The sequence below is a fragment of the Branchiostoma lanceolatum genome, chromosome 9 (genome assembly GCF_035083965.1).
Source record: "Branchiostoma lanceolatum isolate klBraLanc5 chromosome 9, klBraLanc5.hap2, whole genome shotgun sequence".
Classification (NCBI taxonomy): domain Eukaryota; kingdom Metazoa; phylum Chordata; class Leptocardii; order Amphioxiformes; family Branchiostomatidae; genus Branchiostoma; species Branchiostoma lanceolatum.
In genome coordinates, this window is record NC_089730.1 from 10,424,069 (window position 1) to 10,438,978 (window position 14,910).

At 40.3% G+C, this 14,910-nt stretch overlaps 2 protein-coding genes across 4 annotated transcripts; one reads left to right on the plus strand and one right to left on the minus strand.

Moving 5' to 3' along the window:
* The first annotated feature begins 45 nt into the window (after window positions 1–45).
* Window positions 46–5,130, plus strand: LOC136442396 (uncharacterized). Its single transcript, XM_066439222.1, has 6 exons — window positions 46–1,049; window positions 1,545–1,607; window positions 2,015–2,101; window positions 2,578–2,733; window positions 3,141–3,303; window positions 3,759–5,130. Exons 1-6 carry the CDS (start codon window positions 861–863, stop codon window positions 4,187–4,189), a joined length of 1,089 nt encoding a protein of 362 aa, XP_066295319.1. The 5' UTR covers window positions 46–860; the 3' UTR covers window positions 4,190–5,130.
* On the minus strand, window positions 4,549–14,910 carry LOC136442395 (glycerophosphocholine phosphodiesterase GPCPD1-like). 3 transcript variants are annotated; one of them, XM_066439220.1, is made up of 20 exons: window positions 14,799–14,910; window positions 13,951–14,156; window positions 13,334–13,485; window positions 13,150–13,191; window positions 12,694–12,857; window positions 12,229–12,285; window positions 10,968–11,078; window positions 10,508–10,679; window positions 9,980–10,112; window positions 9,751–9,805; window positions 9,144–9,236; window positions 8,925–9,002; window positions 8,710–8,749; window positions 8,388–8,446; window positions 7,878–7,943; window positions 7,313–7,449; window positions 6,869–7,004; window positions 6,353–6,513; window positions 5,968–6,044; window positions 4,549–5,632 (listed from the first exon to the last, which is right to left on the minus strand). In XM_066439220.1, exons 2-19 carry the CDS (start codon window positions 14,079–14,081, stop codon window positions 5,969–5,971), a joined length of 1,863 nt encoding a protein of 620 aa, XP_066295317.1. In that variant the 5' UTR covers window positions 14,082–14,156; window positions 14,799–14,910; the 3' UTR covers window positions 4,549–5,632; window position 5,968. The 3 variants fall into 3 exon arrangements, with proteins under 3 accessions (XP_066295317.1, XP_066295316.1, XP_066295315.1); XM_066439219.1 differs by lacking the exon at window positions 5,968–6,044 and having other exon boundaries at window positions 13,951–14,134; XM_066439218.1 differs by lacking the exon at window positions 5,968–6,044.

Below are 14,910 nucleotides of genomic sequence, written 5' to 3' on the forward strand. Positions count from 1 at the left end.
ACCAGGATGATGATACGTTGTGCTGCCTGTAGCACTACTATTTGCATTGGTATGATGACTGTGTAATTTGAGTCAGCAGTTGATGATAATTTGCAATCAAAATTAGGTCTGCTTTGCACTGGCCTAGACTGCCTGGTACCAGTCTAGAGGTCACATGCCACTCCATCTTTGACTGATCCAAACCAATGTAGGCAAATCAATATCGTCATTATCTCCTGTATGGTTCTGTAATGTATTCATCTATCAACTGCTTCTAAAGCTAGATTATATTTCCGTACACTTGATATGTTTATCCTTATAGCAGAGAAATGCGTCATGATCAGAGAATTATAACAATTACAATATGTAAATCATATCAAACTGACCTCAACCTATGCTAATAAGTGTTATGGAGCGACATCAAAATTACATTTTTGAGAGAAGCTATAATTTTGTTAGGGAAACAAAAGTAGCTTACCTACTTACAGCTATAGTTAACTACGTTCTTAATCGTGAGATCGGTTGCTTAGCGACCCATCTTCACAGTAATTCAAATTGACCATTTACGCTTGTGCATAATTTTTGTTACCTTACTCGATACAGTGTGTTACGCGGAATCGACTCAGCAAAGTGACGAGTATCCTTGGAAGAAGAATAGAAAAATACAAATGACGGTTTGTATTCTCCAACGGCGTGTGTCGGTGTTTCGCGTCTTATAAGAGCGAAGACGTCAAGCGCCATATGCATATGTAGGCATTCTTGGTTATCAGTTAGATATCCTAGTGCAAGAATATCAACGCATGGACGGAAGTTGGTTTTGATGACGCCAAAGTGATTTTGGTGTAGAACTTCAAGAAGTAGTTCATACATAAGACGTCGATATGCCTGCGTTTCCTTACGGCACGGCCAAGGCGCTAAGCGCACTACATCTGGTGGTGGGAGTGGCCGGCATTGTGCTCGGTGTGGCTGAGCTGTTTTTCAAGACCAGGGAAGACGCCCGGACCCAACGCAACAAAGCCTTACTGCTGACAGTGGGTGATGTCGGCACGCCTATCATCGGTGGACTATGGGTAGGTGAAGATTTATGTACAGTACGTGTATGCAGCGCTAGCTGCAAAATACCCTTGGTTCGTCCATCGTAAAAATATCGTTGAAAATCACTAGTAGGCTTATCCATGTTTAGACAAAAGCATTTTCTAAGCTTTGTTGAGATTAGAAGGCGAGAGTTGGCAAACGCTTCCAATGGATGACAAATGCAAGGACAATTCTTTTGTTTACAAAGGCTTGTACAACGACTAGGGAAGTGACCGTCACTTCATAACTATGCGATCATTTCTTGCGGATGCCGTAGCTAAAAAAGAGATGGTACTTTGATGTTGGTTTCAATGATCAGAGCGTATTTCTACAAAATGTAGAATACGATTCCACTTAGAAAAACAAGACAAGGGCACTGTTCAAATAATCTCTTCGACTTTTGGCAAACTTTCATGGCGTTATATAAACATGATGCAGCTTGGATTTACATTCCTGTCTCCATATTGCCGTCATTATTTCCTGTTCAACAGTTTCTCCTAGTCGGTAGTGTAGGTGCCTCTCTGGAACCTGGCGGTCCCAACAACAAGTGCAAGGTAAGAGGAACTTAAGAAAACGGAGAAAAGAAAATCGTTGTAATATCAATCCTTGGAATTTGTGAGCCAAATCAAATGGGGCTTCCCCTAGTAGACTTCCCCATCGAGAATAGACGCGTTCGTAAGATTCCTAACTTGTAGGTATCCAGCGTCTTCCATTTCCCTGTGGATGTGAATTTTTCTGAGACGTTGGCAGGTTTTTACCATCTAAAGTCCGCCCTTCCAACCATTTTGTTAAACAGGCCGTCTTAATTGTGTATTAAGAGCTTTTAAAAATTGCTGACGTGCTATTACATGGGACCTTTGTTGTTGACAATAGCAGTAGAAATTTAGCAGTAGGAATTAACATGAATTTTAACCTTCTTACGTCGGCGTTTGTGACGTTCGTATCCCCATGGTAACCACAGATAGCTGCCTACCACGTCTTATCTGTCATCAGCGGTGTTCTGTTCGCCCCAGCCATGGGCATCATCGCCGCTAACAGCATCTCACAGGTACAGACATGCATGTGCGTCGTTAGTAGTATAATTATAGTAATGTTACATATTGAAGTTGGACTATGGTATCAAGCAGTATAGAAAACCATTTAGTCTCTACTTGAAACGATATGTGAGCAACTCCTGGGAAAGTGCTGTGTGACATTTCAACCATTTCAAGGTTAACAATTTACAACTATTCAGTCAGTAAGTACAGTTTCTGGCATGACATGGCTTTAAAGTTAGCTGTGTCCATGAATGACTTGCAGTAGTGTCTTTTTAATGCACGTTCACATTTGCCGTAGGCCGTCTTACGATGTCGATGAGGTTTAAAGCAGTCTGTGACAGAACCAATCTCCGACAAGGTCTTTTTGGTAATAAGACAGCAGAATTTTGTACGACATATGCACAACTATACCAAGAGTATCCCCAGTTTGCAATCTTACGGCGAATGTGGCCCGCCCTTATATGCTACCTTTTGTTTCCCCACAAAGCGTCATGACGCACCTTGCACACCTGAAGCATGTGCGGAAATGTCGGGAATCCTGGGTATCCAGGCTGCAGTGATCGCGGCGGCGGTGGTGGAGGTGTGTCTGTCCGTCACCACGGCAACAATCTGCTGCTGCTGGGCCCCGCCAAGTACGGCCCAGGTTAGAGCTAAATAAGTGGTGAACAAAAGGCATTTTAAAAGGACAACGTGAAGGTATGAAAACAAAATAAACTACATACCGGATCACACTTGAGGTTGAAGAAAGTGCGACAAATATCAGAATCGCTTTTATTGCATTTTTGCTCCATTGGCGAAAAACTTAAAGTTGTTGTTGAAATTCTTGAGATCGAGTACTCATACAAAACGTGATGATATACAATATAACACGCTGGCCCTACAAGACAAGTCACATAAAAAGTACGTGTGGAAACTTCAAAGAAGCACATTTTACAGCTCTATAATTTTCGCTAGCAACATGACAGCAACCAGCGATCAAACATGTGCACTATTGCTACTTTTACTGTGATACAAACCATCTTTATCCATTGCTCTAAATCCCAACCCCAGGTGATGCCGCTGTCCGTGCCCTACACCATCCAGGTGATGCCGCAGTCCCCCGGCCCCGCGCAGCAGGGCGCAGGGAGGGTACTGGTGCCACAGCCGCGCTTCTACCTGCCCAACCAGGTCATGACTGACGACATCGACTTCAAAAAGATCACAGCTGATGAAGGTGAGATATGTCAACACTGCTGGTGAAAGAGTCCTTGTCATAAGTTGTAAACCAACTAGCTAGTTCTATGTCGCTATGTATTAATCCATCAGATCCTGTCTTCCATAATGTTTCCCATAATGTTCGTATATTCTATTATGTCCCTATACAACTGAACCAATAGATAAACGTCGGTAAAGAACATAGTAGGTAAAATTGTGTCAGTAGCTGACATATCAAAGACGGGTCAGGGGTAACGAATTCCAGTGATGCGCATGAAACAGTCTTATACCACAAAGCGTATAATGTGAAACCTGGTCATACAAAGAAAAGTATATGCGATTTTGTGTAAGGCATATAGTAAAGAACAGGTACAACGTTTGCCTAAAGCGAATTAAAAGTTTGTTTTTGGAAAGTTATGAATCCAAAAAGACCCCAACATTGTTGAGTACAATTTTCAATACCATATGATACAGGAATAGGTGTGAGGGAAGATGTCAAGAAAACCAGCTCGTCTCAGACGCCCCCTCCTGCCCGTGACGTGGGCTGCAACACGCAGGACAAGCTGATTCCCTGGCTGGGGATCTCCGCCCAGGAGCTGGAGCACGCTCGGGCCACCCTGCGTCCTCCTCCGCCCAAGAAGGCATGGGCAGGCCCGGGTGCCATCCTCAGGAGGATCACCAAGCAGCAGAACGGGTACGTGTGGCCATTACGGATCCCCAAAAGTCATGCAACAGAGAAGACGGCCGACTGCTCGGGGGATAACGGTCCGAATCCGTCCACTTCCAACTCCAAGAGCAACGACTATCAGGAGATTGGGAACCCCGGGGATGATGAAAACGAGCCCACCCCCCCGACCGCCCCAACCCCTCCCCCATCACCACTCCCTAGGGTTGTGATTGAATAGCGCAAGAGGAATGCCTGCAAGATAAGTACATATACGTCAGCTCTATAAATGCCATAGTGTCATCTTACGATGAACTTCTATTGTCTTACAGTATTGATGCCACGTTATGTTGTGCAGCATTAAGGTAACCATTTTGTGAGTACACATGTCATATTGTATCTTTCAAATTCAAACCTGTAGCTATGTGTTGTGAATTAAGTATGTCATCAGTATCTATGGGTTTCGTTCAAGCCAACGTGTATTAGTGAGCGTAACATGAAAGATTTGTAGAACACGGACTTAGGAAGTCACAATATTGTGGTAGTTGTCTAAAACGTTAACATGTTTTATGTTCTGAGACAATAATGAAGCCTTGCCTCTTGTACTGTCAAGAATGTTTAATGTTAAAATCAATGTTGCTATTAAAATCAATGTTTACACATCCAATTGTGCCATGTAAGGTTCAGTAAATGCATGAAGGCCTAATTTAGGCAATATACATACCATACATAAAAAGACGCCAGCATACCTTTACAACATGTCATCTCTCAAGATCAAGATATAAAATGTGATTTGCTGCTTTTTGAGAACCTATGTCTTCTTAGGCAAGAAGGTAGAAGTAGAAGATTAAAGAACAATGGAAATTGGAAAATGCACCACCCTTAATGAAAGGCTGATGAAGTTGTTCCAAGGTGACCAATAAGAATGTCTACCTCAGAAATGGGGCAAGTCCATTGGCTAACAAAGCCTTTGGCAGCACAACATTTTATCAAAATGATCCTTTCTGACTTACTTACTGACACTGTATCAACTTACCCTTCACTACTCTATGCAGTACCAAATATGTATTTGTATTACTAAAATATTGTAGACCCCTAAGGTTAAAACGTCACCCTATGTTTAACTTAGAATTCTCTGTATCTGAAAAACAATGAATAGCAGCAGCTTTGTCTAAACCTGTACATGTACTTGTTTTTACTGGTCATAATTGTCCATGCTATACAAACATATACAACAGAACATGGGAATAGTAACAATCATCTTGCACACACATGTACTTACTAATTAAAAACATACAAATGCACAGCAGCATATACACAGCAGAATAGCCAGCATTTCAAAAATTTCAAAATTTCTGATGGTATCCCAGTTCTTGGCATGCTTTTGAGGTGAAAATACTTTATATGTAAGTTACATGACTCAGTTTGGGCAAAAGTTTGGTTGCTCTGTATTGCAGTTCTATCACCACTATTGCAACATGTTGTGTCCAAAAGAAGCACACTGGGGTACTGAAGAAGTTGTACCACAGCATGCAGTATCAAAAGATTTCACAAGGAGGTGCTGAAGATGTTGCCTGAGTTGTTTGATCAGTGGTGCGTGTGTTGAGAGATGCTGGCGAGGAATGGTCCCATTTGTTCTTCAGTCTCAAACTGGTACAGACCTGGTTCTCTATGGTCGCACATCCTGTGGGGAGGGGGGCATAAAGAAAGATTTGAAGTGCAGACATTGAACTGCATTGTGCATGCCCTTCCATGTTAACACATGCAACTCTGTCTATCCAAGGAGGTCTATCTAGATCAGATCATAGGTAGGACATCATAAGACAGTTTAAGATATGATAGCCCAGGTGTTAAAACATTTTTTCAAGGTTAGATACAGGCACAACAACAACAACTAATATTCGTCTCCAATTAATATACAGTACCACATCAAACAGGATAGAAAAGTAACAAAGTAAAGTACCAAAGAAAGAAAGAAAGAAAGAAAAACAAACAAACAAATAGCAGACAAACCCATACACTAAATCTCTCCTTTCTTGGTTGTGATATCTTCTTTTTGGTAAATATTCAGACTGAGGTTCCTGTGTTCATACATTCTGGTGACTTGACAGCACACATACAGAGAAAGATACCATTTACAAACATAACAAAGCAAAAGGACAGGAGTAAACAATACAAACAAATAGAACATGAAATCAAGAACAGACAGTGGAACATTAAGTATGGCCATACAATTTGTAGCTGTTTCTTGAAAGAGCCCATTTTAGGACATAATCATCATCATTGCCGGTTAGGACATAATATCTAGCTTTTTTTGCAGCAAGAAATAATAGTTTACATTGGAGGGGCCTTACAAAGATAACAAATGTCCAAAAGTTGTTTTTCTAATACACTAACATTATACCTGTCATAGATGATGCCATCCACCTCCATGGACTTCAGCAGACTCATGTTGGCAGGGTCATTTATGTCTTCTCCCCACACAAAACAAACCAGTTTGAGTTTTGCAATCTCTTCAGCGAATGAAGGATTCTTCAAAATGTCTTCGGCATGGATATCTACACCCTGGGGGTGGGAATACAGACATTGAAATTGTAAGGGTTGCCTGTAGAAGAAATTGATTTTTCTCACACAACTATACCTGGCAAATGACAGTGAATTGTTAGCCTCTCGATTTCTTTATTGGCATGTAAGAGAGTCCTGGTTGTGCCAAAGAAGAATCCAATGGCTTTCCAAACGAATGAAACTACACGTATATACAATCTTTGGCAAAAGTTGGTGTAGGCTCATGTCTACATGTGGATGGCAGTATTTTCTGTGTAAAACAGAAATCATTGAGCTTGTTTCACTGGGCCATCAAAATGTTACAAAACCACTAGTTCTCCAGAACGAAACTCTAAAAAGTGATGAAAACACCAACCAGGAGACCCTCTGCCAGAGCAAAATTCATCGCCATGGGAACCGTACGACACCTAACATCCATCATCTCTTCCCAGCGCACCGTCACGCCCTGGGACAGGAACAGCACCGGGTACTTGTTCTGCTTCCTACGCAGTCTGTGGGCCAAAAGAAACATATATTAGGTAAACTACTACTACAGAACAAGAATAAACTAAAGGTGTGATTGTGAATGGACAAATTTCAAGTACAGTATTGAGGTAGCTACTGGGAGCATGACTTCCTAGGGCTATACTAAATACAACGAAACAAATTTGAAATCTAGAATTTAGAATTTAGAACCATTGAGTTAACTTAAGCGTTCAACAATATCATCAGTGGGAAAATCAGAATGACCATGTTATCAAAACATGTACATTGTAGCAGGAAACATAACAGTGAGAGCATGACAAAGAGAAGTACTGACAGAATGCAGCAGTCTGCATCAAACGAAGACAGCAGGATTCTTCTCTTCCCTCCGTTCTCCAACACCTCCCGCATGATGACGTCAACTATCTCGTTACGGTCGAAGTAGGTGTCCATTTCTTCTTCCCAGGCACCGTCCTAATATCAAAAAGGAAAATAATCGATAAGGGCTGTTTGAAGAAGAATCATGGGGAAGGGAGTCTGCTGTATGGGTGAATACAGTAAGTAGAATTATGTAACATTAGAGAGGGCAAGTTCTTTTTGGTAAACAATGTCAACATGATTCAAATATCCATCATGAGAGCAAGAGAGACTTCTTCCTCAAACTTTTAACATCATTCTGCAAACAAGTACTAGTTTTGTCTTCTTTTGCTTGTATTACTAATTCATTACTTTTGATATTGTCAGAAAGGTTTATAATCTTGATCTATGTTGTTGTGAAGGTAAGACATCCAGGTATTAAAGTACGCCAAAAAAGCAGATACTCAAGTAAAATTTTCTCCAGTCGCTTGTCTGAGTAACTGTTTCTGGTGAATATTTACCTAACTATTCTGAAATGAACCCACCTGCTGCAAGAGTGGGAACTTGATCTCGATGTTGAGATTGACGTGCTCTGGGAGGGTGTTGAAGACCTGGTAACAAAACACAATGTGTCATTAACTGGCCCAGGCTGTGTCTAACCTGTGTCTAGCACACTGAAGTAGCCATTTGGCACCCCATTCTCTATAAGTCACAGAGTTAGGCAGCAGGGAGTAGACTAAAGCAACTAGCATGTGCTTGGTTATAATGAAAGAATGTTATGCCTACAACAATATTTATCTTCTTATCTTATTCACAAGCTTGGCATCGGTTTTTGCAAAAGCAGTATTGATGGCTGTTAAAACAAAGTGGATGAGATATCTAATATGATGCAATAGAGCTTGTAGAGATGGTGCAATATTAAGTTTGAACACTTTTGTATTCTATGCATAGTTTTAACCTTTTGATCATTCTATGAAATACTAGTTATTCAACTTATTAACTATCAAGAAACCTAAATGTAATGTTAAGTGTATCATCAGTATGAACAGCCACACCTTCCTGAGAGTTGGGAAGGGATGGACATCAGGGGGCTCCTCCTCATCAATACTTGCATCTAAATAGGATTATAGGTATTTGTCAAATTACATGCCAATACAAGACATGTAAAATCATATAAAATACGTCTGTGTGGTTATCCATAAGCAGGAATCAACCTTCAGCAATCATATATAGGAATGCCAGGGTCAAGTAAAACTGTGCCATCCCTCAACAGAAATACTTCTTCAGTCTGTGTAATCACTGAGCCGAACATAATTCAAGATAGACACAGTATACCGTAGTCAAAACACAACATCACATGTATCACATTATACTGACCTTTATCAGCTAGGAGTTTCTTAGCAGTCTTGTGATCAAGCTGTACAAGAAACAACATTATAATTGAACTTGATTCCACACTCTCAGCAGAAATGGGCTTAATGTCTGCCAATGATTACCATGAAAATCAAATCAGATAGAAGCAATATCTGAAAAACACACAGATACACAATACAATGTATCGACCATCAACAGCAATATGCATGACTCCAGACCTTGAGACTTTGCACGTCCTCCAGTGTTAGGTCCATGACAGCGACCTCCATCAACTGGGCACCACCTGGTCCTCCCTTCTGCAAAGGCAGAGCAAAACTGATAAGTAACAGAGGGTTTTGCTGAAGCTATTCAAGTCTTGACTTTACCTTAAACTTGATTTTAAATGTAGGTTTACCTAACATCAAATAAAAGTCAAGTGAAATTCACTAGAAAGTTACCATCTTGGTTGAAATGCAGGCCTTGTAGTCGTGGTAAACAATGGGGACTTTGTCTTTTGTAAGCTGGACATCAAACTCCACATACGCAGCTCCCTGTAAAGATAGTCCAGCTTTCACTGATCAAGTATCAGATAGAGTCACAATTTCCATGTGAGGTAACGTTATTTTTACATATCTTAAAAGGTACAGATGATTACATATGATAATTTAAAGTCAGGCTCATTAATTAAGTTTAGACATCCAGGTAATACGAAATGCCAAACAACAGTTATTATTTGAATATCAATTCATAGTTCGTGGTTATAAACCTGCTGTTCAACTGATCTTGCTCACAGTCACTGACGAAAAGTAGTGGATGCTACTTGAAACGTCTGACCGTTTCCAAAATCATATCCAGTTGTTTGAGTAATTGCTTTTTGGCGTAACAGTTACTCAAAGCAACTGGATAAAATTTGGAAACGGTCAGACACTGTATTTCGTCAGTCCAGTCACTGATGAAAGACAGCAGAATATGCTGTCTGAAACGTCTGTTTCCAAAATTTTATCCAGTTGCTTGAGTATCAAAGTCAGGCACATCTAAAAAGTTCAAGTATGCAGCTTGACTTACATGGTTGGCAGCACTCATCAGCGATGCTATGGTATTTTCTCGTATGTGCGAGACTCTGTAATACAACGTTTTGTTAAAATTACAGATAGAAAAGATGTATGATAATGTCAGAGAAAACTCTTTTCTGAGGTTATGCTTTGTGAAAATGTCTTTCTTCTGCATACTATTCTATGAACTCTCATGTTGAATACAAGCAAACATCATCATTCTGAAGGGTTTGAAAACTTACGAGGCAGCAGTGTAAGAGTTGCCCATGCCTCTGTGTCCCACATCCAGAGTTTTCCTCTTCTTCCAGAAACGAGCATACGACACCTCCGCAGTGCACACATCCCCAGTCATGGGGGTGATGATCAAGTAATCAACTGGAAATGGAACATCAATACACAAAGATTCCCTTTCATTATGTTTCTTTTTTTTCAGTTTTATTTCACTACCTTAATATCCTATACTACACGGGAGCCCCTAAGTCTTAGTCTAAGTAAGTAATATCCTTACTTTAAGTTTCAGCAATCCAAGACAAGCAATTATCATAGATGAAATAATTTGTATATCCTTGTTTCATGCAAGAATTTCAGAGCTTCTAGTTTGCAAGTTTTATTGTAGTGACTTTTGCTGTGAAAATGAAGAAAATATCTGCATGACAAACCCTACATCGATGCATGTTATGTTACAGTAATATTTTGAAAATAATTATGATATAAGGCTCCTACTGGAATGCATTTCTGTTTAGAGTCTTTTTGTTTCAAACGCCACCTACCATTGATCTGTCCGACTAGTCTGTTCTGGTTGTTATGTATGGGGACAGAGACCACACCTGTGGACCCTGTCATGTTAGTGGGCAGGACCGTTGCCATGGCAACAGGATGGGCGTGGCAGTCTGACTGAGCAGCATTAATCTCAGACTCTTCATAGAGCAATATATCAAAGGCCTGCAAGGAGAGACAAAATCACAAAATATGCTTACTTCCTAACTTGTTTTCTTTCAAACAAAGATCTTTTTAACCTTTAGATCTTCTTATCCCATGGCACTTAATGTGTACAGTATGAGAGTAGATTTACATAAAAATAGTAGCAATACATTGTAATTAATGTACACCCAACAATAGAAATTATGACAGGGCCACATTACCATCACACACTTACTCTAACAATTACTAAAATCTGACTTGAGAAATCTAAAGCTATAAGTGTGTTGGATTAAGATACTTCCGCCTTACCCAGTTGTGAGGGTCGAACACTTGAGTGGTGAAGATGAGGAAGCTGTCATTCTCCCACAGGTGACCACACTGGTCCTGTACCACTGGACGCCACTGGAAGTCATTCAACACCTGCAGGGTATCATCAACACTGAGTCTGTAATATGGCAATGCCTGCCATGCATGGTCTTAGAATATAGTCCATATATTCATATGGTAGTGGATTGCTTTAAATAAAGTGTATCTCAAACACTGAAATAGCATTTCAAACAAGTGCTTTATTACATGTGATACATGTGAAGAACTTCAGTGTGTAGCACTCAGTACTTGTGGGAAAGAATATGGAAGTTGAACACACAGTGCTACAAGTGGACTTGCCCACTGCTGTAGTATTATTTTGATGGTGCTTGCACGGCTGTGTGGCCCAAGGGCTAAGGAGATGGAGATGAGTGCTGCCCCAGTGTGGGAGGGGCTTCAACTTAAACCAAACATGTGATATAACTCACATCAGCAAAGATGACATACTAAAGTTTCTAGGTTGAAACCAAGACACAGGGGGAGGTTGCCTTCACTACTGTATGCAGCATCAATATGCAAGAACATATATGGCTACACGAGAAAGAAAAAAACAGTTTAAATATGCTTTTCTGAAGTACCGTACCTAACAGAACCAACCACTACTAAGTGTCTAAACAATCATGGGAAACATAAGTAATATAAATAGAACTTTTTGTAGCAACTGGTTTCAATAAAGAATCTGAACAGTGGAATGCAGTGTTAGAGTAATCCTCTTGAATAACAAGCATTAGATGGTTAGAGTTTCAAATCCAAGTATAACATCTACTGACATAATTCCACCAGCGGGTACATACCATCCCAGACAGCACCCTGAAAAGATACGTCCAAAAAAGATTTCCGACCCAACGTCCCCCAGTATAATGCACTCCAGCATTATACTTGGGGTGCATACCTGGGGGTGCTGCACTAGAGATCTCTCAAACCCATTGCTCTTCAAAGTGGCAGATTTATGTAACCCGGCGGATTAATGTTAATGGAGGTTACTAACATAATTCCACCAGGGTGTATAATTTCCCACCCAAAAAAGCTACGTCCAAACAGATCTCCAACCCAACTTTACCCAGTATAATTCACTCCTGTATGTCTAAACTGTCCATACCTGAGGGCTGCTGCACTAAATATTTCTCAAACCCAGTTTTTCAAAGTGGCAGATTTATGTAACCCAGCGGATTAATGTTAATGGAGATTACACACTGTCACTTACCTTGCAGGTCACAGGGGTGTCTTCATAGGTGCCATCTTTCCCATCTCCTGTTTGTTTCTGAAATAACAAGAATTGTTCATTTTGGTACCACCATGGCATAGCATTTGTGTACATGTAGAAACTGTTTCTAGAGTTCAGGTCTTATGTCTTTCAAACAAACTTTTAAAATGAAAAGGAAACTAACTTAGTACGACCCAATCATATAATTCACCAAGTTAATACATATGATGTATACATTTTGTGCAGGAGAAATTTAAGGGTGCAGAATCAATACAGATGGTCTTGAACCCTCACCAATGTATCCCTCATCTGAATATCAAGAATACCTAGTACCTGTAAATCATATAGGCTGATAGGTATGACTTTGATGAGGAATTTTCTGTTGACATCTTGTGCAGATTTGGGGATGGTCTCAAAATCCTGATTTAAAGACATCTGAATATCAAGAATACCTACTACATGTACCTGTAAGCTCTGTATGTTGATAGGCCTGACTTTGATGAGGAATTTTCTGTTGACATCTTGCTGGATGAAGATGGTGATGGGAGGAGACTTGGAGGAATGGAAGCGGAGTCGGATCTCTGTCTGATCTACCAACCAGCCCTGGTCAACAGCACAGCCGTCGCCATCTGGGAAAGGGACGGGGGGTTAGATGTTTGTTCTACTGTAGCAGACATACGAAAAACTTTAAATTTATCTATGGATTTAAGATACCATTACCAACGTTGCAACATCATCAAATTATCCTCTTTAGATTTTTTTTTCGCTATGTGAATAAAACTGTAACTCTGAAATTTAACATAAACTAGACTCAAGATAGCTAAAATCTATTTGCAATATCTGTGTTCTAACATGAAAACATTTGTTGCTTGACATAGAGAAATGTTTATACAGTAGGTACATAAAAGAATGTGTACATACCGTAGCTTCCAAAACTCCCTCCATCAGCAACACAGCTTTCCCCTGTGAACAAGCAGTGCTAAATTAGTGTTGATTCTGGAAGGTGAACAAGTAACATTACACATTTGGAAACACACAAAAATTGAGAGTAAGGCAAAATTACCGGGTATTCATTTATAATAATTTCTATGCCACTGCAACCAACCATTGGGTGTGAATGTTCGAGGTTGTCTGTACGTCTCCCACTTGACGATCATCAGTTTCTTTTGCATCTTGTCTCGTCTGATATCACAGACCATGTACCTGTACTGTACAGGTGTTCCCTCTGGTAAGGGTATTGTACAGCTCCATGCATCACTGCAACAGAGTAGAAAAAGGAATGACTAAGTCAAAACGTATATTCAAAGCGTTTAAGGTCTACTTTCTTCAAAAGAGTATCAAGACAGTCTATATTTGTGTATGGGTTTACCCTTATAAAAAATTAGTACATTTTAGAATCCCCCACTTTCCTTTACCTAACAGTCCCTGAGAAAAATATAATGGCTGATAGAATGGTGCACTATTGAAGGTTGGATTAGAGCCACTGGCTAGGGACGTCCCTCGGATAGGACATTAAATGGAGGTCCTGTGCTTGAGGAGAGTCACACCTCGAGCACGTAAAAAAAAAAAATTAATAAGGAAAAGAGTAGGGGTCCTTCCCCGTGTGAGTGGATCAAATAATTCTATCTGGATATGCAGATTGCACAGTTCAGTACAAACCTGGTATGCAATAAAAAAAAAATTAAAAAAAAAAAAAAAAAAAAGTAAAATGACGAAACTTACTTCTCTTCTTTCTGTAGCTCCACAGCCTTACGAGGGTCCCATGCACCCAGTGAAGGACAGTCTCCTACCACAACCACAGTGTGCTGGTCCGACACAGCAGCCTTCACACGGAAGGTGACCTTGGCTGTCATACTGGTGTTAGCTCCTCCGCACAGCTGTTTGCTCGCTGTTACAGTCCATCCAGCTATAGGGAATAAGTACAGGGCCTACAGATGAACAGTCAGCATGAAGAATTTCATTTAACTATCTGCACATATTGCTGCACAGGTAAAATTAATTCACACAACCATTTGCGACCTTTAACCCCACCACCCACACACAGGCACAAACACACACACACTAATAAAGGCCTGGACCAGACAGGCAAAATTTCCTAAACCAGACATTTGCATGTACTTACTATGAGTATTGTATGGTTGCTTATGATTACTTAATTGTGGTGGTGCATTCAAGGAGTTTAAAATAACCTCCTTGGTGCATTGAAGACACAACAAAACAACTCATTATGCAGTTTCCAAATGAGTTTGTTTGGCAACGTAACCGGTTTATAATTATCATCTAGATCTAAACAGAAGCAGATCAAGGTTACATTACAAACTAGTTCTATAAAAGCACTGCACACGGACATGCCTGAGGGCAAAAAGCAATTCAAAAGCCCTAATTTGCTGTACCAAGCCTCTACCAGCTTCTAACTCAAGGATTAATCAAAATTTATCAGGTTTCTAAAGTATAAAACCCCCTTGGGTAAACTTGATTATGACAGCATCCCCCCCCCCCGCCCCTTACAACGTTTTACAAGATTCTGTAGGTACAACTAACTAGGTAACGTTAAAGGCATGAGAACGTACCTTATGGAATTATATATCTCGGGGATGTCTTGGTCCAAAGGTCTTCTACAGTCGACAAAAACAGTCCAACCTTGATCACAAAAGATTACAAAATAGCAGCAGAGCTAATGTC